This window comes from Emydura macquarii, unplaced genomic scaffold (genome assembly GCF_026122565.2).
Source record: "Emydura macquarii macquarii isolate MOO-44397 ecotype Brisbane River unplaced genomic scaffold, CSIRO-AGI_Emac_v2 contig_968, whole genome shotgun sequence".
Lineage (NCBI taxonomy): Eukaryota > Metazoa > Chordata > Testudines > Chelidae > Emydura > Emydura macquarii.
The window spans coordinates 12546182-12571111 of NW_027131105.1; the positions used below are offsets into that span (position 1 = coordinate 12546182).

At 41.9% G+C, this 24930-nt stretch overlaps 1 protein-coding gene across 9 annotated transcripts in view; it reads left to right on the forward strand.

Moving 5' to 3' along the window:
- Window positions 1–9349: 9349 nt before the first annotated feature.
- Window positions 9350–24930, forward strand: part of ABHD6 (abhydrolase domain containing 6, acylglycerol lipase) — a 33556-nt gene continuing 17975 nt past the window's right edge. For 3 of the 9 annotated variants that reach the window (XM_067544247.1, XM_067544237.1, XM_067544245.1), the window contains exons 1-3: window positions 11124–11796; window positions 19480–19541; window positions 21445–21588. In XM_067544247.1, coding sequence (XP_067400348.1) covers window positions 21470–21588 — 119 coding nt within the window. In that variant the 5' untranslated portion in view covers window positions 11124–11796; window positions 19480–19541; window positions 21445–21469. Of the gene's footprint in view, window positions 9562–11123; window positions 11797–12922; window positions 13108–18313; window positions 19542–21444; window positions 21589–24930 lie in introns of those variants that run through there. The other 6 variants (XM_067544243.1, XM_067544238.1, XM_067544242.1 and 3 more) reach the window with 6 other exon arrangements.

Here is a 24930-nt window from a genome sequence, read left to right on the forward strand (position 1 = left end):
TGCTTACTGGCCCATCAAAACCTTTACAGAAGCAAAGGGCACAGGAAGAAACTAAAGGCATACCTGAAGAGTTACCAGGATCGGCCCATGTGACTCTGGATTCCATTTTAGTTCTTGTAACATTCCACAAGACCTCATGGCCATGCACAGAGGATATATAAGATTAAACCAGAGAAACCATTTTGCCTTTGTTCCTGTCCAGTTACTGACATATACCTGCCTCTGGATCAATTCACTTTTAACTGAACCGAAGGACTAAGGCCCATCCAGGTGTTGGATGTATACCAGAGGAACCGTACAAGCTTGCAACTCCACATTTCTTCTAGAAACCTGATGTATATGGACTTTCAATCATTTGTATGTATCTGATTTGCTTTGACCCTTTAACATTTCTCTTATGGTTTCTTTCTTTCTTTTTACAATAAACCTTTAGTTTTAGTTACTAAAGGATTGGCTGGCAGAGTGATATTTTAGGTAAGAACCAAACTTATATTGAACTGGTACTGTGGCTGACCCCTTGGGGTCAGAGAGAACCTTTTTAGTAAAGAGCATAGAGTTAAAGCAACTGGTCTCTTTACCGGACCTAGTGGCTGACTGGGAGACAGAAGAACTGGAATGCAGTAAAGAGGGATGTGTGCATTTGTGTACTGGCTTCTGAGGGGATTCAGAAGTGCAGTTTGTAGCTGGTTGGGAAGTCTGGCTTCAGTGCCACCCACCAGTGCTGGGAGAATCTGCTCTATGTTTACAGCCTGCCCTGACCTTGGCATTTTCACGTGGCTGCCCTAGGCACGGACAGGTCACAGGAGCTATTCAAGAAACTGGGAATAGCCAGAAAGCAGGGGCAGTCTGGCCACAGCCCCTAGATTAGATTCTGGGAGTGAGGATGGCACAGTGTGAATCTTGTACCATTCCTAGGCCCTCTGGGCCCTGCCCTCATGTTTTTGTTGCGGGATGTGTTTTGGCTCCCACTTTTTAGAGGTATATGAATACTTTGGCTGAGCTTTGCTGTGAAACAGAAGAAGATGATAGATGGGTGAATATTGTATCTGCCTCAAGAACAGCTGACAAGTGAAAATATCTGCTTTTTTTCTCTATCTACCTGAGACAGACTCTTAAGAAATGTTCTGAAACGTGACCATTCATCAAAGCCAAGTTACCTCTCTCAGGTTCAGATAGCGCATATCCTCACTTGGCTGAACTGGCCCTGAGAAGTAAATGAACATAAAGAGCCCCTTGTTTAAAAAAAAAAAAATCTGGGCAAAAGTTCACAATAAATGAGAGAGAATTATCCACCATCCAAACTTCACATAATGGTTGTTACTGAGGATCCTTTATAGAGGCTTTACACATGACTAGTCCTAACAAGGAACAACAGCAACTCTAATGGCTGACTTTTAAAGAAACAGAAAGCTTGAGCTCTGTAATATCTCCTCTTGCTTTTGTAAGAGGCTGCTTTTGCCACTTTTTGAGAATCAGTTTTTTTCTTGGGGTTGCATTTTTCACGCATCCTTTTGGCAGAGATGATTCGTAACTGTTGATAGTGGCCCTCCCTTCCCCCAATTTAAAGGTTCTGGTGGTATGCAGTAGGATTCAGGGTGGGGTATATAAACCTGGCAGAAATGGTGGCGGGAAGGAGAGCACATGACACCCCTCCTCATGTATTGCCTCTGCCTTTTGGCAAATGAAAGTTTTGTCACACCTTCCCCCACTTTACGACCCATTTCTAACTCTTTAAACTTCTCATCAGTTCCTCTGTTACCTTCTGAACCAGGTGAAGTTGGAAGTGTAATACTTCTATTAATATTGTAGACAATAATCTTTAGCAACCACTTGCAGTGTAACTGGTGACTATAAATCTTACCAGAGGGGGAAAACTCAAAGATTTAACACACATCAATTTTATTTTTGGTTTGTTGGCCCCTTTGTTTACCGTACAAATATATTGTTGATCCCGCACATGATGTACGTATCTGATTTTAGGACTCACTAATCCCGCATTGTTGTGCCTTATTCATTAGGGATTTCTGGTTTTCCCAAGCCTCTCACCTTGAGGTAGCTTGTATATATTCATGAACTTGGTCTGGAATATATTTGGGCTTGGAGCAGCCTGAGCGCTGAAACCCGGCAATGGGGGCGGGTCTCAGAGCCCAGGCTGCAGTCTGAGCAAGAATGTCTACACTGCTATTTTTGGCCCTGTAGCCCGAGCATGAGGCAGTTGACCCAGGTTCTGAGACTTGGTGCCATGGGTTTTTCTTTACAGTGCAGACATACTCTAAGGCTGTCTAGCTGGGGCTCTAAACTCCACCACTTGGAGGACAGGGAACAAACACAAGCTGATGCTGGAGCTTGTTCTGGTGGTTGGTGGGGTTAGTCTTTCTTGGTGAAAAGACTCAGTTAAATCCCAGGGGGCTCCAGCACAGTCATTCCCTCTCTCCAGTCTCCGGGAGAGATGAACAACCACAGAGGTAGAGTCGGGGACTAGGTCTGCCCCCAGTGCACATGCCTGCCAGATTTTGACTGGGCTGAGCCTTAACCATAGGGAAAGTGGAGGACTGGATGATTGTTTAGGGGGACAGGATTTCCGGAGCTGTCCTCCTCTCAGCAGGTAGAATCACTTCCTTTCAGCACTGAATATATTCCAAAAGCATTTTCATATTGAAAGTAGACGTCTATATGAATTGAGCTCACTGACTCAGTTTCCTGGGAACATTGGACAGCTATTTCTTACTTTGTATACTTAAATTGGATTGTTACTGTGATTAAAAACATTAATTAGTCATAAATAAATCACTGACTTCCCCGTTCACTGAGTCGGTGGTAATTTGTTACAGTTACCATTCAGCACAAATTCTGACACTAAAGCACTGTGTATGGAACTTGTGGCTCAAGGACCCGTTAGCTGGCAGTTTGTCTGCAAACAAATTAATTCAGGTGGAGTAAAATGACAGAGTCTTCATCTGCAACAGAGGTGGATGCTCCATATACTGAGTAATGGTAAAGAGCAGTGGTGCAATATATACAGTGAAGGGGCAAATGGAGTTGTTTATCCATCTATTTACAAGAGAATTACCGGCATATGGCTCTATTGCAGATTGATCTTTAATTTTAGTTTGCCAAGTTGTATGGACCGTATATGGTAGACTTTATTGTTATAAACTTTACTAAACCATCACTTTATTGTTATAAACAGGTTTCCTAGATCTTCCTAAGACATAAGGACAGCTTATCATTGGAGTCCCTTAGCAAATATGGTAAAAATTCCTCTCAGACCAAGAAGCTTTCCTGGGCTGGTTGTGATAAAAGGTCCTTCTTCTCTTGAAATATTCTGAACTGATCTTTGAGCATATTCACAAATTTAACTGAAGCTATGAGACAGCTAATACAAGACTGTATCTGATTCATTGTTGCTAGGATACAAACAGACAATTTGCATTTTCCAGAAATATATCTTCACATAACAGAGGAATCTTCTTTTCTTTAGACTGATGGATGGGTTAACCATGTCCAGAAAGGCCATAGAAACAACTAAAACTCTCAGTGCCCAAACTTCTCCGCTATCTACAGAAGGCTAGTTGAGTGGTTAGGGTGCTAGCCTGGCATTTGGGAGACCTGGTTCAATTTCTTGCTCTGCCATAGCTTCTGGGGTGACCTTGAGCAAGTCACTTAGCTTATCTGTGCCTTGGTTCCCCACCTGTACAATGGAGGTAATAGCACAGCCCTACCTCACAGGAGTGCTGTGAGGAGAAATACATTGAAGATTGTGAGATGCTCAGATACGACAGTAATGGGGAACATAACCTTATTTCAGATAGATATATGGCCTGGAACTGCCACCCAGTCAAGATACTTCCAAAGCTTTAAACCCTACAAAACACAAGCAAACTAGGTATGAGGGTAGGAGAAAAAATCCACATGAGAGCATTCCTTTGTTATGAGAAGCCCTTGTCATGAGTTATAAAGAAGTTGGGGGAAGGGAGAAGGGGGAGATGGGAAAGAGCAGAATGAATTGAGACTGATCATGGAAGAATGGCAGACTTAAAGGTCTGGTGAAGATGCTATATCTATCTTGTCACAGGCAGAGATTGCCGGGTAGCTGCTCAGCAGATGTGCACCTTCTTGCTATCTCTGCTCTGATGCAAAGAGCTGGCTCCAAAGACAGACCACCAGAATGGAGAACTGTGGGTGGAGTTAACCTAACTTCCTCTCCACCCCTAGGCTGATCTGCAAGGGAAGATAATGAGCTTTTCTATAGCGCCTCCTTGACTTCCACCACTATCCTTCTCTGCCTTATCTCTTTTCTTTTCCTCTTTCTCCTTCTCCCACCATCAACACCTTCTTTTTCCTCCTACCCTTCTCCTTTTTACTACTCCCACCAACTCTTTCTTCTCCTGTTGCCCTCCCCTCTCTCCTCTCCCTCTCCCAAATCCAAACCCCACCTCTGCTTCCTCCTCCTTTCTCTTTGGTGTCATCTGCCCCAACCCTGGCCCTGCATTAGTCCTCGCCCTTTTCTCCCACACCTTTCCCCACCATCATCCCTGTACCTCTCGTCCTTCCTCCTCTAATTTCATACCTGTCCCCACCCTCACCTTCTCCCTTCCGTCTGTTTACTGGGGAATGCTAAAAAATCTCTTCATCCCCAACTCTCTCCACCTCCTGGCTCTCCCAGAGATCTTCCTCCTTTTCCTCTTCCTTTGAACAACACTCCATCTCCCCTCCCCCAGCTGTGCTGTGATTGGTTGCTCGGCTGGCTTCACCCCTCACCATTCATATTCCTCTCTGACTTCAGCTCCTGACTCTTCCTTGCATCACAGCTCCCACCCTCATTCTCCGCAATTTCAGTTTCCTTAGTAACATCCCATCTGGTTCTCAGCCTCCCTCCTCTTTGTGTAATGGTTGCCTCTGCATGTGGTCTCTGGAGTGCCGTGGTACTACACTTTGCCCTGAAACCTTCTTTGGTGGTGTCAGGTGCACCACACTCAGGCAAGTGCTGCAGATGCTGCAGCTGCGAGGCCCTAGAGACACCTAGTGCACTTCAAATAGCACTCTGCCAGCTGCCTTCGATGTATGTCACACTCCTCCCAGCCCCTGCCCCACTGCCACCCAACTCTCCTTCCAACTCCTGTGGAGCCTTCACTTTTCAGAGCAGGAGAGAAAAAGCAGCAGCATATTCACCACAGCCGATTCCTCACTGCCACATCTTCTGGAAAAGGCATATTCTCACGTCCACATTTAGGTCACCAGACACTCATTGTAGCAGGGCATAGATCAAAGCATGGGTCTGTACATTACAGCCTGCCTAGTTTGGGAAAACACTCGTTCCAAGTGTGCAGCTGCTTCACAAGGGTCACTGGGTGAGCTGGACTTGATCCAGTTTTTGACAAACTTGCACCAAGCTGGCCATTAGCAGCAGCTCTAGCCTGCCTGAATGAATTCCCCTTTTTCTCTGTGCTTTTTAGTTGTGGTACTACACAGTGATTCCAGCACCTCAGATACCACCGCTTTGGGGAACACTATCTGAGTGTGACAGACCATATCCTCATTTTTTTTCTTTTGCATGTGAACCAGAAGTGTTTGTTCTAATTGTAGATCAGGCCAGACACTGGTGAACTGCTGCATCTCAGGGTAGTTAGTCTCTGGCCTCTGATGGAAGTTCATGAATCCATCCCTTTTTCAGTATCCCAGTTGGAACACCACTGGTTCAGTTATCCTGGACTCTCATGATTACCACTTTGCAATCCCTTGCTTGGACATCTTCCCCCTTCCTGAGGTCCTGGCGCTTCAGTATCTCCTGTCCTGTGGGGCTGGGCCCACCTCCCCGCTCCGGGCACTGTAACCTGGTGAACAGGGTTGCAACGCAGCTTGGGTTTGCCCAGGCACCCTGAGTGGCACTGTGACCCTGCATGCCAGGTTGCAAGAGCACTTATTTAAATCCGGGTTGGCTGCCCCTCTGTCATGATGGAGGGCTGGGAGGGCCAAATCTGAGCGGTGCTGCAACCCCATGTGCCAGGTCATAATGCCACTCACTTTAGGGGTCTTCTCAAATGGGGGATCTGGGGCAAACTGCTCCTTTTGCACCACCACCCGAGGCGGTCCTGCTTGTCAGGTTGCAGGACTCAGGGTCTTGGGTCTCTGTCTTAAGCTGCTTATGTGCTATCTCACCCTAATGTCATTGATCAGATCTCAGACTTCTGAATCCCATGTCTTCCTTTTGTGGCGTTTATCTCCAACTTGGTCTCATGCATCTATGCCTTGGGGCTGGGCCCCTTTCTTCTGCATTCTCTTTGCTGCACAGCTGATGCCAGCTAATCTGAATGGAGTGTTCCAGTCCTTTAAAATTTTCTCCGTTCTTTCTGAAAGCTGCTCAGATCTCCCTTCCAGATAAGCAAATCGCAAAATGGTTTTGACATTTGGAGTCAGGGGATGCCCTAGTGGTAGGACGTCAGACAGCATAGCCAAAATTGCTGACTGATTTCCCTTTTTGTTGTTGTTGTTGTCTCCAGTTGTTGAAGGTTGCTCAGTTCTGCTTAGGGTCTATGAATTAGTCCTGGGACTGTGGTACTCCTTTATACAAGTGTATCTCCATTGGCTGTCCCTATGACAGTCATTCAAACACCTCCTGGGCTTTGCCTTGGAATAGCAGGCCAAGACAATCCCACTCAGTGGCCTCATCTCAGCCACTTATTTTTACAACCTACTGCAAATGACGGAATAAGTTGGCCAAGTCTCTGCCATCCTCAGTACATGCTCCAGGCATGAAGATGGGTTGCCACATCACCTCACCTAAACTGCTATGTCTCTTTTCTGCTTCTGAACCTGAGGAAACATCTGGATTTTCAGGGTTACCCATTTCCATTCCTGATTAGCTCTCTGCTCACTCCTAACTTCTGCTAGCCAAATTGGGGTCTTGCTTACCCCATTGCCACCAGAGGAATAGTCATTATCTTCATGGAGCCTCTGGAGTGCTTTCACCAACTTTTATCTGGAAAGTCTCTGATAGCCCCAGAGGTACCAGGGCTCAGGCCAGCACTGTAGATGCTTCAGTCACTGGGTCCTACGAGCTGTCGCACCTAGTGGCCCCTAACAGCCCTTACCAACTGCTTTAACTGCCACATTCCTCCCAGGGTTCCCAGATACCCTGCTTCACTGACCCACTCTTTCCCAACCACCATCCCCTCTTGGTTGTGACCTATCACCCCCCCAGAGCTGGGAGAAAAGAGCAGGGCAGATTCACCCTGAGCAGGTTCATCATGCTGTCCTCTGCTGACAGTGGCTGCTCAGCAAATTCATGACCACATCTTCAGCGATTTTTTGGTGGGTCATCCTATTGACTACTCCCCCTTTCTGATACCTGTCTGTGGATATCCCTCAAACCTTCATTCTTGGCCCTCTCCTCTTCTCCTGCTATACCCTATAGCCAGGTGCTTTTCTCTGCCAGCACAGTTTTGACTACCATCTTTATGCTAATGACTCACAAATCTACCTCTTTATTGATGAACTTGCTGTCTTCATCCAATCCAGCATCTCAGCCTGACTTTCAGACAGGCCTTTGCTGATGCCCACTCTTTAGTAAATAAGCCAGCTATGCACTCCCATCATCCTGGGGCTGCTCTGTGCCAGTCATGTTCTCTCAGAGCAGCCTGAGAGTTCTGTAATTCTAGGGAACTGAGATGTTTAGGGCACATGAAAGCTTGGGACATATCCCATTTTTCTTGACCACACTGCCACATTAGCCACGGGGGGGGGGGTGACGACATAGGAGGGGCCTCCCTATGTCTTAGGGCTGCAGTGTGCTGGCAGCACGATCCAAAGCAGCCCCAGCACAGTGGAGGATATAGGTTGTTCTATCTAATAATGAAGGCACATTCCCTAAAAAGCTGCAACTAGTACAAAATACAGCAACCCACCTACTAAGCACAAAAGTTGCCGAGATGAGTTCATCCTGGTGCTCTACTCTCTGTACTGGCTCTCCACTGAATATAGAATCCAGTTCAAGCTCCCTGTGCTGATATTCAAAGCCCTCGCTGGGGCTGAGCCTAGCTCTCTGAAACAGAAATTGCCCCTTCTTTCATGATCATTATCCATGACTGCTACTTACTAGTGAACCAATGAAATAGTCAACCACTAGGGGACAGGTGTGGGGTGCAGGAGACAGAACTTTCACAGGAGTGGAACCAATACCTTGGAATTCAATCCTGAAAGAGGTAAGAATAACCCCAGACTTCAGTGTTCAGAACTAAATGCAAAGCTCATTCCTCTGGCCTGGCTTTTCTACAATAAGTACTCTTCTCCAGCCTTATCTGTGTTGGGAATTTGCCCCACGCCCAGCAATCAGTGGCCAGCCATAGATGTAGCTGTACCAGTGCAAACTCCGTATTTAGATAAGGAAAACTAGGATTTGCATTGTTAGAGGTTAGCCCTGCTTTTATCACGTTTTGTCTCAATACAGCCCCCTGAATAATTCCATTTTCAACCTCTTTCTGTTCAGAGGAGTAATTGTCTTGCTACAAGATTGTTTCAAATGGGCATGTCTACAAGGAAACTGGAAACAAAATAAATAAATTGGTTGTAATTCACACCTTTAGTTATTCTGATGCAAGTCTCTGTGTGGTTACTCTTTTTTTCAGAATAAGCATGTCCTATTTTGATATAACTGATTTAAGCTTTGGGTCTTGTTTACATGAGAAAGTTGCACCGCTTTAACTAAAAATGTGATTGTAAACGAGTACAAACCCCTGCGTGGGTGGATATTCCATATTAAATGAGGATTATTTTGATGTAGTTTACATTGATTAGGAATCTGTTTAAGACAAACCTAGATGAACCTCTCAAATGAAAATAAGTGTGCACTGGTTTAACTAAATCAATATATTTTTTTAAAAAGCCTGTTTAAATTAAACTAGCACAACTTTCTCATGTGGGAAAGGCCCTGAAGTTTAACTAGATTTTATCCACAATGAGACTTTAACCCTTACTATGTCTTAATAATCTCTTATCTTCTTTACACTAACTCTTTTATGAGGGAACTTATCAAAAGATTTTTGAAGCTCCAAGTAAATTTACAACTCCTAAATATCCCTTATGCTATTTGATTAACTTTTTCAAAAAGTTCCAGCAAGATAGAGGAACACAATATCCCTTACATCACAGAAGCCATGATCATTTGACCTAGTTAAGTCACACTTATCCAAGTATTTACTTTATTCTATATTTAATTAAGTTCTTCATCAGTTTGCCTGGTACTAATTAATAAATTAATACTCAGCATTCATGTTCAAAGGCCTCTACAAACCTTAACACCATAACAAAACAAGCATAAAAGAATGGGGTCAGGTTCCTTGGTCTGCATTTCCCAAGATCTCCATTGGCTTTTTTAAAAAATAATAGGTACCACATTAGCAACTTTCCAATCAGAAGGAATAATTCCTGTTTTAAAAGTAACTTACTTCTAGAAATTATTTAAGACTCTGTCGGAGGGAAGGCAGGTTACACAGAATTAATTAGGAAGCCGGAAGCAAAGAAGATTTGATTGTGAAGTGGAACTGGAATCACAAGACTACCCAGGTAAATTAGCATGTAAACATTTCCTTTTGCTTTATGTAGTAAGCTATCTGATTGCCCGGAGGGTGCTGCAGTGTGTGGGCTGGGATACTCTTGAGGGCATTCTGACTCCCAACATTTCTGCTAGGTTGAGTGACTGCACAATGCCTAATGCTGGAGATGTGCTAAAACACCCATATGAGCCTTGTGTGTTCAATACGAATAAATAAGGCCAAGAGAGAATTCTTTTTGCAATAGAAGATCCTGGAAAGCTTAAAAACGCCGCTTTCTATTGCTAGATTTGAGCTTCTCCAAGTAGCAAGCTGATTTGTTTTTGTTTTGCATGGATCTGAAATGGACATGGTTGTTTCTGTTTAACATCATCATGAATTTCATCTTATGTAAAATGTTATCGGTTGCAACATCAGTTGATGACACAGCAAGTCTGGGAATAGCATTCATTTGGTTTCTTCCAAGTCATCAGAGGGAACAATTTTTTTAATGATAATTAAAAAAAATGTTTTTTTAAATACAGATCGAATGGTAGATGTTTACAACAAACATAAGATAAGGAAGGGAAATTTTTCCTATTCTAAATAACAGCTTTAAGACAAATCACATTTCATATTTCAAACAGTCATCAAGGGAAAGGTGGCTTACAAAGGATTTTTTTAAAAATTTGGGTTTGTCCTTTTTTGCTGCCTGTCTTTTATTTTAGAAATATTAGGAATTTAACATTGAGACTTCTCTGGTTTATTGGAGGGCCACTGGAAGATCTAGGAGATGTCATTGTGAGTACTCACCCTGCAGCTGAAGGAGTGCAGAAGTTGAATCTTTTTAACAAAAACTTCCTTCAAAAGGTTAATTAGTCATGGAAGTTAATAATTACACTTACCAAAAAGTTTTAAGATGTCTGCCTAAAATCCCTTCCAATAGCCAATCCCTCTCCCATAGCCAATTTTCACTCTCTTGGGCCCCAAACCTGCAAAGATTTAGGCATATGTTGAATTTTATGCCCTGTGAGTAAATCCACATCAAGGGCCTGATTTTTGTGGTAATTACCAGAGAGTTTTCCAGCCTAGACAGGACCTGATATTCTAATGTTAAAAACCAAGAAGAGTTATTTTAAAGTTAACCCAGTCTTCACAAGCCTTCTTTATACATCTAAAAAAAGGAAAGGGCAGGTGCCCATTTTGTTTTCCTTTGTGATCACCTTCCTTTAATGGAAATGCAGACAGACTCTTAATGGATATTTTCAAGTAGTTTAGATGCAGTATCTAGATTTTCACAAAGCCTAATATTAATAGAGATATTTCAATATTTTGTAAGTTTAACGGTTTACTGCATCATTTTCTTTTAGAAAAAGGTGAATCTGATTGTAAACAGGATAGTCTACTTCCACTATTCAACATGAGCAAAATAAAACAAAACAAAAAATCCAACCTCCCTCCCCAAATATAAATTTTAAAACATAATTTAGATGTTTACTATTTATGGGGTTGTGTAACTCTTAACTTGTATTACTAGTCCAGAAAAGGAATCTTTTTCATACAGGGCTGCTAATCTGCCCCTGTCCCTTTAATTACAATAGCATAGTTTAACTCAGTGCCACATAGGGCTGTTTTATTGGTTGAAGAGCAAGACCAGCTGGGGTGCTGATTGAAGCACCCTAGGCAAAGAGCTTTGGATGGCACAGCCTCCCCTCGGCTTTACAGCAGCAGCCGGTGAGTGATGGTGCCCAGAATGATGTCATGCCGCTTCTTCTGATTATGTCTGTTCAGCTCTGCAACAAAATAATCCAAATGCAAATCCACTGAAGCATGATGGACACTTAATCACTGACCCCTTAGCTGCTTGCCAAGAGCTAGTCGTCAGCGTCCTCGCCTCATTTCCCATGCACCAGCTCCGGCCGTGTGGCCCTGGGCTCAGGCGGAGAAACTGTAAGGCGCAGCTAGTGATGGAGCGTTATAAAGATACATTCCATGGGCCTGCGGCTGGGGGAAGGACAGGCTCCGGCTCAGACCAACTGAGCCAGCGCATTTTCTGTCGGAGGGGGGGAAGTCTCCCGCGCTCTCTGCCTTTAAGGTGCAGGGAGAGACAGAAGCAGCCCGCGCCGCGGTGGGGGGGCGGCAGGCAGGCAGGAGGCAACTCGGGGAAGCCGCAGAGGTGTCGCGAGCGGAGGGCGCTGGGCAGCTGCTGCAGGGCTGGCCCCGGGGGTGAAGCGACGCGGCGGCAGACGGAGCGGGGGAGCCCGGGCGGGTGAGGACGGGCTGAGCTAAGAGGCCCGTGGGCGGCGGCAGAGAAGGAGGGCGGCGGGCGGCAGGAGCAGCTGAGGGCAGCCGCGGCGGCTGGGGAGGCGCCTGCAGCTGGAAGCCGGCCGGCTTGTGCCGCTCCCGGGGCTCGAGGCGCGGCGTGCCAGCGACCCGGGCTGTGCGGCGCCGGGGAGATGCGCTGCTGCTGCTGCAGCCCGAGGGCCAAGGCGGGAGGCGCCGTGTGGGTGGCCCCGTGTGAAGCCTGACGGGAGCCGGGCCTGGGCAGCAGCAGCCTGTGGCCACAGCGCAGATTCACCTGGCTTCTCCTCCCCGTGCGCAGAGCGGCCTCGTCCCTGCGCCCTGGCTGGCAGGGCACCGCCGTTCAGTCGGACTCCCCCGCCCCAGCGTGGCCCGGTTACTCTGCAAGGTCCCAGCCGGGGCGCTTCGCCTCGCAGCGGCCGCGCTCCAAGCCAGAAGCGGCCGCCTTACCAGCGGTGCCGTGAGTGTGAGCGCCCAGCGTGTGCTTTGTAAAGCTCTTCCTTGGGATTCACCGTAAACCGCTATTCCTGGGCAAGACAGCGAGAGACCTAGAAGGGATTCCGCTCTAGAGCATGGTCCCTAGCTCCAGTTTCCTGAGTCAGCATGATGGGTCTGGAGAATTTACCAAAATAATGAGAGAGACAAACCTGGCGTTAAATTACCTGTGAATTTCCATCTGCAATGGGACATCACTGCTCTTGCCAGACTGGTGTTAGGTCTTTTATTGCCTGAACTCTGGTTCTAGCAATAAAAACGGCCTGTGAATTCTTCAGGGCCCCGGCCTCTCTAATGGGCCGCATAAGAGTTTGGTGGTCATTCTTTAAAATGGGACTCGAGAATTGCACCATTTCATTTTTTTTTAAACAAGATTTTTGCACAAATCCTTATGCCACTTCAAATATGAATCTGGCATAAAACTTTAGGCTTCCTAAGTTAAATGGTTTACAGTTGAAGTTTGTTTGAATGTCTTCCAGCCATCCCAATTAAAGGCACAAAATATTTAAGCTTGCAGAAGTTTTATACTATGTTAAAATATTTCTTTCAGAGAGCATTGAGCACAGTGAGGGGAATTTCTCTTGGGGATGGCATGAGACTATAGGACATAAGACACACTTTTATCTGAAAGAATCAAAAGTGAAGTGGGGTATTGTTTTCACTGGAAAATTCCTAATCTGTTTTAATACAGGGCAGTCTGTTGATGTACTCAGTATAACCAAACTACTTACACATGACCTCCTGAGCAGGAGTGGGAACAACACTGAGCTTCCTCCTTAACAAAGTAGGATAAGTGTAATGCAGACTTTTTATTTCAGAGATCTCAGAATTTGGGCTAGAATTTAAAGTAATATGTTTTAATGTTTCCTTTTTGAGAAGGAAAAGGTGTTACTAATCTGTGATTTTTAAACCTAGGGGGTGGGGGATTTTGCTGCTTTATGATCTTAGACTTTAATGAAGGGCAACACCACATTGGAGAAAGGTTAGGGGAAATTTCTGATGTAGCTAGGGTGACTGGATGTCCCAATATTATTGGGACCATCCTGATACTAAGGTCTTTGTATTATATAGGCAACGTACTCTCCTTTCCCCTTGTCCCAACATTTCATACTTGCTATCTGGTCACCCTAGATGCAGCTGAGAAATCAGATATGTCAGGAAGGATTTGTTAGTTTAATATTGCTTACTGTGCTGTATCAGAACTATTACATGCAGCTTAATTTTTAGAAGTAATGGCACAGTTTCATCAAAGGGGCGTGTGTATGTTGTGTGTATGTATGTGTTTCATATTTTAACACATCAGTGGAGCCTCATGAGCAGCTATACAGTTTTGGTATTTAAAAAAATGTTATAAATTCTCACTATTTTTTATTTGGAAGTAGACAAATAACTACAGAAACGTGTCTCTGTTCATTTTAACACTGGAAAAGCAAAGCAATATCCAAGTCTATTATTTTGATGAACCTGCCTTCTTCCAAAATGAAACTGTGTGTATCAGATGGTATAGTCTAATTGCAGGTTTGAGCAATGTCTCTACATTAGGAAAGAAATCCAGAATCTGGTTAGGCTGGAGCCATTCTTTTGATTTATTTGGGGGAAAGCATACAAACTCTTCCCCCCAACTCTTCACATTCATATCCTCAGATATATGAGCAGTGATAACTTCAGATATAGAAATAAAGGAAAATAGTTATACGAATATGATGCACCTTGTGTAGCCCTCTTAAAATGTGTGTTTATACATCCTGATGTATATGCATATACATAAGGGATGGAGATTATTTTTGGATTTGGAAGAAAGAAGGACTTTTCACAGTGTGTCTTTAAGCCAGTTGCTATTGTTGGAATCACAGTGACAGTACCAGTTAAGCTTTTTCAATGATGTTTTAGCCATGATGTTGACAAGTACCAGTAATCAGTTGTTGCTGTGGTTTGATAACTGATAGTAAAAAAACAGGGATAGACACTGCTCCCAAATTACCTGATTCCAGTTTGTATCTCTTGTGTTTCACAAAGTAAAAACAGGTCAAAGATATAAAGACTGTGAAACTCAGAAGAAATTATGTATTGGTCTTGAAGCAGTCTGCCAATAAAATCTAACAGTTGCATTTCCTAATTCCATCCCTCTCAGGACTGGATTAAGCAGGATAGCTTAAGTGACTCCTGGACTAGCAGTTCACTCCATCGCATTTCAAATATTAATAGATCTTAATTTATTTTATGCACTCACTATATGGCTTCTGAAAGACTGCAGAACATAGCACATGTGAAAAGTCATAACTGCAGCAATGTCATAAATTATATTAGTATCAATGATACATCAATTATTTCTTAATATATGTATGGCATTCTACGCAGAAGATGGTTTCAAAGAGAAACAGTTCAAGTTTTAAAAATTTTCCTTGTGTTATTAGCTAATACAGGTTGGGGTTCTGGTGACCCATTCTCTGCTATTGTGGTTTGTCATAGCTAGAAATCCCTCAGTGGGATCTTACATTTATTTTATGTTATTTTTCTCTATTAATATTTCAAGTAAAAATAAGATGCATTTACGGGATTTTTTTAAACTTTCAATATTGAATTTAAAAATCTATTGCCATGTAAGTCAGAAAAATGAGTGCTTTGAACTCAAGACACATTAAGCTGAATAATGACTATATCCATAATGATGTTGATGTTTAAAGCCACAGTTCTTTTCTGATAATGGCTACATATAAGTTTAGTGGGCCTGTTTAATGAAGATATAGATGTGATTTCTTCAGGAAGAAAGTCCTCCATGACCTTGCGCAGCAGATTTGCGCAGCATACAAGATGGACTTTTTCTTTCCCTTTCCTTTTGCTAAACTGAACCCTAAATTCTCACCTACATTTGTAGCTTCCTAATTCAGAAATTGTTTGGTATGTCAGTACTCCCAGTTGCATGTATAATCCTCAGTATGCTAAACACCATTTCATCAGAAGGAGTTTGCTTTGTAGGTTACGTAACATTCCACAAGACACAGTGTACAGAAAACTGCGGATAATGATGAAAAGAATCAACGCTCTATGTATGATGCTCTGATACTTTACTGTTTCATATTTGAATTTTTTTCTTCCTACTTGGATTTCATAATTCAGATGAATTTAGTTTTGGTGAGATGGCATCCCTATTAATTGTGCCACACAGTGCACTGTTTTTGAAGCCTATGTGGGACTAACTTTTTAATACCAAAATAAACGTGAATTATACCCCAAGAATTCTTTTATATCAATTCAAGTGCCAGCAAAGAGCAAGACAGACTATAGACAAAGATTTAAACTCATTCAGACTAACTTGTCAGTCTGTTGGCTAACAGTGTGGGTGACAGTGCAGTTATTCTGCCATACTTTATGTCTCAATAAGTGGCATTTGTTCTGCTTTTGAAATTTACATTTGAATGGATTGTTCAATTAATTGAGTTCAAGTGGGGAATAATGATTTTTGACCTGACAAATGCTTGGTTATAAATTTCCTTGCTCTTCCTCCTGCTTTGATAATTATTCATTAGATTATTTTGAGGGAAGAAGGCATTGGGTAAATTCTGTGGGACTATCTGAAACTGCCCTTGAATGCTTCAAGTCTGGTTTCACCACCTACTTTATTTCTGTCACTCACTTACCTATTGTTTCTGGCAGCAGTAAGACATTTGGAGTGACAGGGTTTATTTTGGATCTCTTTCAAGAGAATGCTTTAAATTTAGAGGCCGTATGGTCCAGTGGTTAGCTCAAATCTGGGCAGCAGCATTTGTGGGTTCTAGTCCCCGCTCAGCTGCTAGCTCATTGTAAACATCTGTGTTCCCATGCTGCATATGGGTGTGAGAGTTACCTTCCTAGCATTGGTATTGCATTATAAGGCTTGCCTAATTAATGTTTTATGAAGTGCTTTGAGAACCTTGCAAGGACTGTAGAAGCCCAGAATGGTGGTTTTTCTCCCATATGTTGCTATGCAAACAACACTTGGTTACAAAGGTCTCCTTGGGATAATTTAGCCTTTGATAACAGATTGTGATCCAGTGATGTGCAGCTGTTAATGAGTGGAAGTCATGGGTTTTGGTTTTGGTTTTAATTTAATTGTGAAAGAATCAAAATGCTGCTTGTTGTGTTTCTGTGCTTGATTAAATTAACATCTTCTTTTTTTAGTTGTTATAATATTATTTTGTCTTTGTTGAGAGCTTAGGTGTTTCTGTGGGCTAAAAAACACAACCTAACCAAAACCTGAGGTGGCTGTTTAAGAACAAAACAAAGTGCATCCTTTCCCTAAGGGCCAAGCTTGCTGCTTCCACACTTCCTGGTCCCTGCTGGCATGGCATGTGGTGCAGGAAGCCAAGTTTGCTCCTGCTAGAAGATGATTTTTTTTTTTGCCTTTTTAATTCCATTCTTTAAAAAACAAACAAACACATAGTAAACAAGACACTTTCTGGAGGGTAAAAGACATTTAAGTAGCTGCTAATCTGAATCAGTGCCACTGTTACCTATGGTTTGGGATTGATTTGTAGAATTAATTTTCTCCATATGGATTTGCTTATATGACTTTGTGCTGCCCTCCTTGTCACATCCAGCACACAGGGTGTGTTGAAGCAGGGTGAAGGCAGAGCCAGAGTTTTGGACTTTTACAGTTCTTGTCTACTGACGTCGCTCCTTGGGTCTGGGGAGAGAACCACCCTCCTAGATGGTCCCAGAATCTGGGGAATGTAACAGGATGGATTGATTTAAATGAAAGCAATGTAAATCACTGATTTTAATCAGCAAGCAGGAAACCTTTTTTTAAAACAATTGATTTAAATTGTGTTTTGCATTTGTACTTTTTATTTTCTTAAAGTAAGTTTGATTCTTATTGGTTGGTAACGATTAAAATATGTTGGTTTGCAACTAAAAATAGCTTTTGCACTAAATTTGGAATTTTTTTTTTTTTTTTTGCTAACCAGGAGCATACACTATATCTATACAAATTTATTTAAGCAATTGTATAGTTTAACTTACATTTATTCAGATTCTTAATTCTTATATTTTTAATTATTTTTGAAAATGATGAATGAAGCATTTCTTATTTACTGGATAATTAATTTTTTTACTTGTGATTTGTGTCAAGCAGTATTTGGATGGAAATTCAAAATCTCAAAACCCAGCATTTTAACTTTTTAAAATTAAATAAAGCTACCTTAATGTGCTGGATACAGAAATAAAAGTTTATCAAAACATATTTTGCATTTAAAACTAACTGATTTATTATAAACAAAGGAAGTATTATTTGTAGTTCAGGAATTGAACGGATTGTTTCTGGTCATCATGCCCTTCAAGATCTCATCCTCTGATATTTAGTTTTTATTCATAGACTTAAAGAGGAAAATGAGCTTTTCTGCATTTGCAGTTCCTGGCAATGGTTGTGTTTTGTTTTGTTTTTAAACTTTTGAATGAAGTAGTCCTTGGACTGAACTAGTTGAATAAACTGAAAATATTCTCTCTATACCTGTAGAAAAGGCTACTGCTGTGAAAAACTGGTTTAGCATTTCAACAAACTCTGGTTCCAAATGCATTACTTTTTTTTTTTTCTTTTTAAAGGTGGCAACAATCACATATTGCTTAATATTAGTTTTGATATTTAATTGAAATGTTAGAGATTATAAGTAGTTTAGGCCTTAACATAAGTTGTCAATTTCAAATTTAACTTTTAAATAGGCTTCTTTAAAAAACAAAACAAACAAAAAAAAAAACCCAAAACCCCAGATTTTAACTTTTTTTAAATCATCAACTTTTATCCACACTGAAATGCAAAGATGTCCCGCAGCCACTTTTATCCCCACACCTCCACCTGGGGTGTTGTGCTCAGAGGATCTTGGCTGGACCTATGAATCTAGCCCTTTGGGTTTTCCTTGTTTGTTTAAACATGGACACAGGCCTAAATCGACTCCTTATTTACAGTGGTACAAATTGGGGGCAAGTCCAATAAAGGCATTTGAGTTACTTTAGTGGGAGTGAGTGAAGAATAAACCCAACACCATAGTAATGGAAACATTTGTATTTTTTCCCCTGTTTTAGATTTGAAATTTTAAATTACATCAGTGTTGTATCTGGAATGGAAGGAGAAAACATGCACGTCATTCTGTAGCTGCATGTACACATGCATGTGTTGTTTTAGAGCTTGAGAGAAAGGCATACAATATTTCTATTCAGCTTTGTCACACACATTTGGTTTAGGAGGGATATGTTTCCTTGCGTAGTGTAATGCTTACTGGGAATATTTAATCATATGCATTGTAACAGCTGCCATAGCTACCCCAGGAACAGACTGCACACAGGAAGCTTGGTAAACATGGCTTTGCTTGTTGAACTCTAATGCAGAACAGCCAGTAGGAACAATAATACACTTCCTGGTTCACTGCCCCTGCTAGCACATCCCTCTTAAAGGGAATCGCATCAAATAACTGCAATTCTTAACCAGGCTTTCAGGCCCTACAATCAACATGAATCAAATGCAGTTTGTGCATTGAATGTCTTTCTGTGTGTTCTCTAACTTGAAGGCTACTCTATATAGAACTGCTGAGTAACTCATCAAGAAAGCTCGATCTATTATTGTAGGAGTACAAAGAAATGTCCATCTCTCTAATACTTTACAGCCCCATTTATCAGAAGGCTTTGGGGTGATCTAAAATCTTTGGGGAAAGAGAGTTTTAAATAAATAGGAGTAGGGTGAACCTGATTGATTTTTAATAAACGTGGTTTAATTGTACTAATTTCCCAACGATAGTTGTGATCCTAAGTTTCCATCTTTCTTTTTTCCTTCAGTTCAGCTGAGCTATTCTTGTTCAATTTCCTAATGCTTGGGTTTGATGAGTTATATCCTACTGTTAAGTGGATTCTTTATGTTAGCTCAGAATCCTTTAATCTTCTCACTCTTTTGCAGTGTTTATCCTGGCTGTTGACTTGTACTTTGTACATGCTTGGAGCTAGTATCTGATATTATTTTATTACATGAAATGATATAAATGGGAATGGTTGAACAGGGGGCAATGACCATGTACTTTGAAGTGCTGCTGATGGTTTAAATAGCAGAAATGAACAGCATCTCTCTGCTACTAAATACGAAGGGAAAAAAGCACTGGAATATAATTACCTTTTTTCTTTTTAATAATTATTTCAGAACATCATTGGTAACGGTAGCTTGTGGCAGCTCTGCCCAGAAGGAAGAGGTTTCTCTGAAAAGTAAGCTCTGCTTTTAAAGACTCTAATGGTTTATGTTTAAATTCTAATCAGAGTGGGGGGTGTTTTTCAATACATTAATCTCTTTTTGCAAGAAATTATAATCAGTGTTCTCCAACTGCTGCACACCCACCTACTGTCTAAGTTAACACAAAGACAGCCTCAGAGTTAAATGTGCTTCTTGAGAGGTCTACAGTAAAGCAAAGGTTCAATAATGGCTGTAAGCCACTGTGCATGAGGTGGGAAAATGGGAAAGTGCATTGCCCAAGCAGAAATGCTAATGCATAGTACCTGAAGTGCTTCCAGGAGCAATGATGGAGTATAAATGTTGCTATACTCCATGAAAGCGTGCATTGTGTGCTTCCTGCCTTTCCCCATAATTCCTAATACTGTAGCATAAGGGGGGGGGGAAGGGGCTCATACTTTCAGGTGTTATAGCCCACTGAATTACTAGAGCTCCAAGATCTTACTGTTTGGAGATGATACAGGCTGGAAGTGTGCCATTCTCCTGCACAGGGGTAAAGAGAGGAGAGCTCCTTGCATACTCTCTTCAACCTTTTACATATCCACAGGGTGGCCCTAAGTAGTGAAAGTGCCTGGGGCACTTCTGGGATGATGCCCTTGGAAATTAGACTGTCCCTGTTCCGTATCTGTGCCCAAACAGAACATTTTCTTCAACACAATTTCCTCTAGCTAATCTTGGTCATTATATGTTTAAATATGTTTGTAATATAAAATACAACCCAGTATTGCCGCTCCAGTTCAGAATAGATCATAAGTACAATGTTTTGGCTCTTGTTTGGCAGTGTAATATACCGACTGTAGCAACTGCTGTAACACCTAAAAGTAATCAAACTCATCTAGAGCAAACAGAAATAGGTTTATCCATAGACCCTCTTGTGAGAGGTTCAGCATAGGGAAATGGGTGGTTAGTGAACCATGGGTTTAAATATGCTTGGATTTGTAATTCATTCTTATGAGGAGGCTAGCATTGAGAAATGCCTGGTATGTCAGATGTTCAGCATCAAGAATTAAGGGATATGCCCAGAATGTCTGTGTGACTGGGATTAATCCTTAATAAAATGCATGCATGCTGTTTAGTGATGAGAGCATAGAAATAAAGGAATCCCACATTATGTTAGAGACGATTGTGTTTGAAAAGCAATCTGTATTAGCAATCCCGGAACATGTAAATTCTTTGATCTTGAATTTCGGGCAGTCTGAGGTTCTGGCAGGGACCCTTTTAATAGAGCTCTTGGGAGCAATATATTTTCAGTGTAATATGAGGATTTGGGTGCTCTGGTATTTGGTGTTCTCAAAGAGACCAATTTGGCTCTTCTTAGGGCCTGCAGAAAAATAATACTATGCCAGGTCTTCCTCCCAGATTTCCTTGAGACCTTTAAGAGGCTCTGCCTCCTCGATTAACAGTTGTCTGTCTAAAGAGAAACGAGTCTGGGAACCAGGACGCATGAGGTTGAATTCTAGGTCACATATCGTATGCTGTGGATCTCAGATTTGGGATGGAGGATGGAAAGGCTAATTGAGTTAAATTAATGCTTAATAAGAGCTAAGTGAAGCCTTTCTTACTCCAGCCATCAGATTGGGGACAGTGTTATGGTGGGGAGGGGGCAAGAATCTGTTTTGCAAAGTGCTGTACCAACTAAATGAAGATTAGCTGTCTTTAACTTTTGGTCCCAGAAGATTAGATTGCAGTTGTTAGGGTCAATTTGAGTCCAACAGAAATAAAAGGATTTTAAAATGGAAAACAGCTTTGCTGTATACCTGACCAATATCTGTTGTATATTACAATATCTGTTTTATGTTTAGTGCCTCCTCCTTGTCTCTGCAGCCTTTTCTTCATTCACTATTTTGTTGCTAACTTCTGGTTCTTATTTAATTTATGCAGGTGAGGTAGAGCCTTAAAGAGCAACATGGACCTTGATGTGTTAAACATGTTTGTAATAGCAGGAGGCACTCTGGCTATCCCAATTCTGGCATTTGTAGCGTCCTTTCTCCTGTGGCCTTCTGCATTGATCAAAATCTATTATTGGTAAGTTAAAGTAGAAGAATTTTAGCACAGAAGGATTATTTTTGGTTCACATTATAATTGAGTTAAGTTATAATTATAACTTAAAATTTGTGGTTGCCAGACAGTCAGACTGAGTGCTCAGTAATTCCCAATTACCTTAACGATGTGGTCCCCATTGATTTTATTGTTTGTTATTCATATTCTTAACTTTTATTCATACAGTAGTGCCTGGTGCCTCAGAGTCGGGTTGAGGGCCCTGTTGTGATGGGTCCTGTATATATGCATAGTAAGGAGGGCACTTGCCCCAAAGAGCTTACAATCTAACTAGACAAAGGGTGAGAGAGAGGAAGTATTATTTATCCTGATTTTGCAGATAGGGACCTGAGATACAGAGAGATTAAGCAACTTGCCTGGGGTCACATATGAGTAGTGATGTTGGAACAGTTTTTGTAGTGGAGGTGCTGAAAGCCATTGAACAAAACTGTAAACCCTGTATATGATGGAAACCACTTCAAGTCAGGGGGTGCTACTGCACCCCTAGCTCCAGCATCCCTGCGTATGAGATCACTGGCAGAGGCAGGTACTGACCCAAGGTCTGCCGAGTCCTAGAGTTCAATGTTGTGTTCTCCTTTGGCCCATAGAAATGACTAACAGCAGAGTCCAGCTTTAATACATTTTAGAAGACAGGATTGTTTAGTGACAAGGAGTGTTATGAAAACTTTCTCAAATCTCCGTTAATTATTCTTGATATCAAGATACCCTGGCACCCGAGGGAAGTATTCTTAGGGACCATGATATAACATTAGATTAAGACTTTAACATGTGAATGGAGTTTTGCTATAATATATTTGTATTATTCTTAAAGTACATAACTTTAAAACACAGACTGAAAGAATACTACCGCTCCTTATCACACTCTCCCCTCTGCGGTTTATGACTTTGGTATGTCTTTGTTGCAGGTTGCTAGGCAGAACTTGATTACCCCAGTTGCTTTAATTTGAGAGGGAGGGCTACCCATGGGAACAGGTGTCATTTGCACTGTTTCGTAGTACAGGAGAATGGACGGGGGACAAACAGCTTGTTGGACACCTTCATCAATCAGGAAGGCTATTTGGATCTTGTGGGAAGCAGTGATTGTCACAATGGGACCAGAACGCGGGTTCAAGCAGAGCAGAGAAACAAGACAAGGTGTGTGGGGGCGGGGGGAACAGTTAAAAGCAAGAGAGCAATTGACAGAGGCTTCGTTATTCCTCTGTGAACTGGGACAGGGCAATGTTCCAGCAAGACAAAGTGGAAACATGGTAATTTCATGCTCAGGAAAAATATAAATTTTATGCTCAGGAGAAGTAGAAAACCTCTGTGCAGCAGTAATCTGCATTGGTAATGCAGTTGTCAGAATCTGTGCAACTCCTCTTGAAAACTCATGACAAGCTGCATTTCTGAGAGTCATTCCTTTGCAAAGGAGATAATGATAATGGGCTCTCACTGAGAGACGCATTAATGGCTCTGAGTTAGTTCCTCATGACAGCCGTATTGTGTATCACCACTGTACTTACAATAACCTGGCCAGTCTTATTTCAAAATGGCTAGACCGTTCAGAACAAACACAAGATAACATCATGTGGTAACTAACATGTGGCCTGTCAGTTTCTTGATTGTGAATGTTAATCTGAGTGTTCTGATTTGTATCAGGTTACGCAAAGCTTCTCTGAAGCCACATCTTTCCTCATGATTAAGAATATCATTTGAAATGTGACAACTGTTAGTCCTAGAAATTGAAGGTTAAAACTGGAAGTTGTGATTAAACCCAGGAATATTGGTAACTAAATTTATATAAGGAAGAATTCCTTCCCTGCAAGCATCACATCAGGGAACTGTGAGGCAGAATGATGTTTCTGCAAATGAGTGCAGATGGCTCAAAAATATCATCAATTCTCTCCTGTGGCGATGTCAGTCCAGGTGCTGGGACTTCTTCATCCTTAGGCTTGTATAAATCTAATTGGCAAAAGAGGATTAACCAAGGTTCCAACTTCCCTGTAGATGTTTTTCTTATTTTTAAAAATCTCTATTCTTTGTGTCCTTGGAATGTGTCTCCATGATGGCCCTTAGTCAGTAGAGTTATCGGCAGCCATTGCTGTAACAAAGATTGTACAGACTTGTTTTTTTAGATTGTAAACTCTTCAATATTTTTTCACCATATTTTTGTTCTGTTTGTACAGCACCTAGCATAATATGGTCCTGTTCGATGACTAGGGCTCCTAATTGTTACAGTAATTCAAATTAATTAATAAGAAATAGCACAAGCCTATTTAAAGACAGTGTGAAGGGTGGTGCTGCAGAAATTATTAGTTGTTATAGCACTAATAGAAGAGTTTTGGAAAGCATATAAAACCATTCATCAGGGTTTAAACTGATCTCTCAACTAATAGGGGTTAGGATGAAGCCTTCATGAGGAGGCAGATTACCCCAAATCTACTTACTCTGGGCTTGCTTGTGCCTTCCTCTGAAGCATTTGGTACTGCAGAGTACTGGACTGGATGACCCTCAGGGCTGATCTAGAATGGCAATTCCTAAGTTCTTGTAAATATTTAGTCCAGTGGAGACATAGGCAAGAGTTTCCAAGTAGAGATGCTGATAAGCAAAGGGCTCATGCCAGAGGGCTCTGAGTAGGCAGAATAAAAATGCGTTTTATGTTTAAAAAAATTGTTAGGGACTGAGGGAAAAGTTCAGTAGTTTATGTTGAGGAAGGGAGAAATATACGAACAGCATGGCTACACCAGCAGAGGTGGGGAGGTTATGAGAGGATTTTTTTCAAGAGATAAGTGTCTGTTTCTTTCTTTTCTAAGCTTAACTTTCTGAGTCTACGTTTGTAGTAGCTGGATCTGTAATGCCTGGACATAACTAGGAATTCTGTAAGTGTTGTGTGTACATTTTGTTACAGAATATCCAGCAGTTCATATTCTCTCTGTGCACCATATTCTCTTTGTGCACCTGTAGGCGGGAATGAGAGGAAAAGTATTATAGCTGCTACTACATAACTAAATTCAGTCCCCTTTCAATCCATGGACAATTTCCATTTCTCAGGTGACTCTTGAGAGCAGACTGAGATCACAGACTGGAGACGGGTAGCCAATGACAGCATGTTGCATCTCTTTTTACCCACACAATTCAAAATCTGTGCTCTTTGTTCCCCCGTTCCCTCCCCATTATTGTTCTTATGGGTTGCACTAGGTCTACAATTAGCTACACTCTTAATGACAGAGGCCATGTTCTTAGTTTGCAATGTTCCTGGCTCACTTTGGGTGCTACATAATGTCTTTTCCCATCTCACCTGCTTTTGGTGTGCGCCTCCATGCAGGGTTT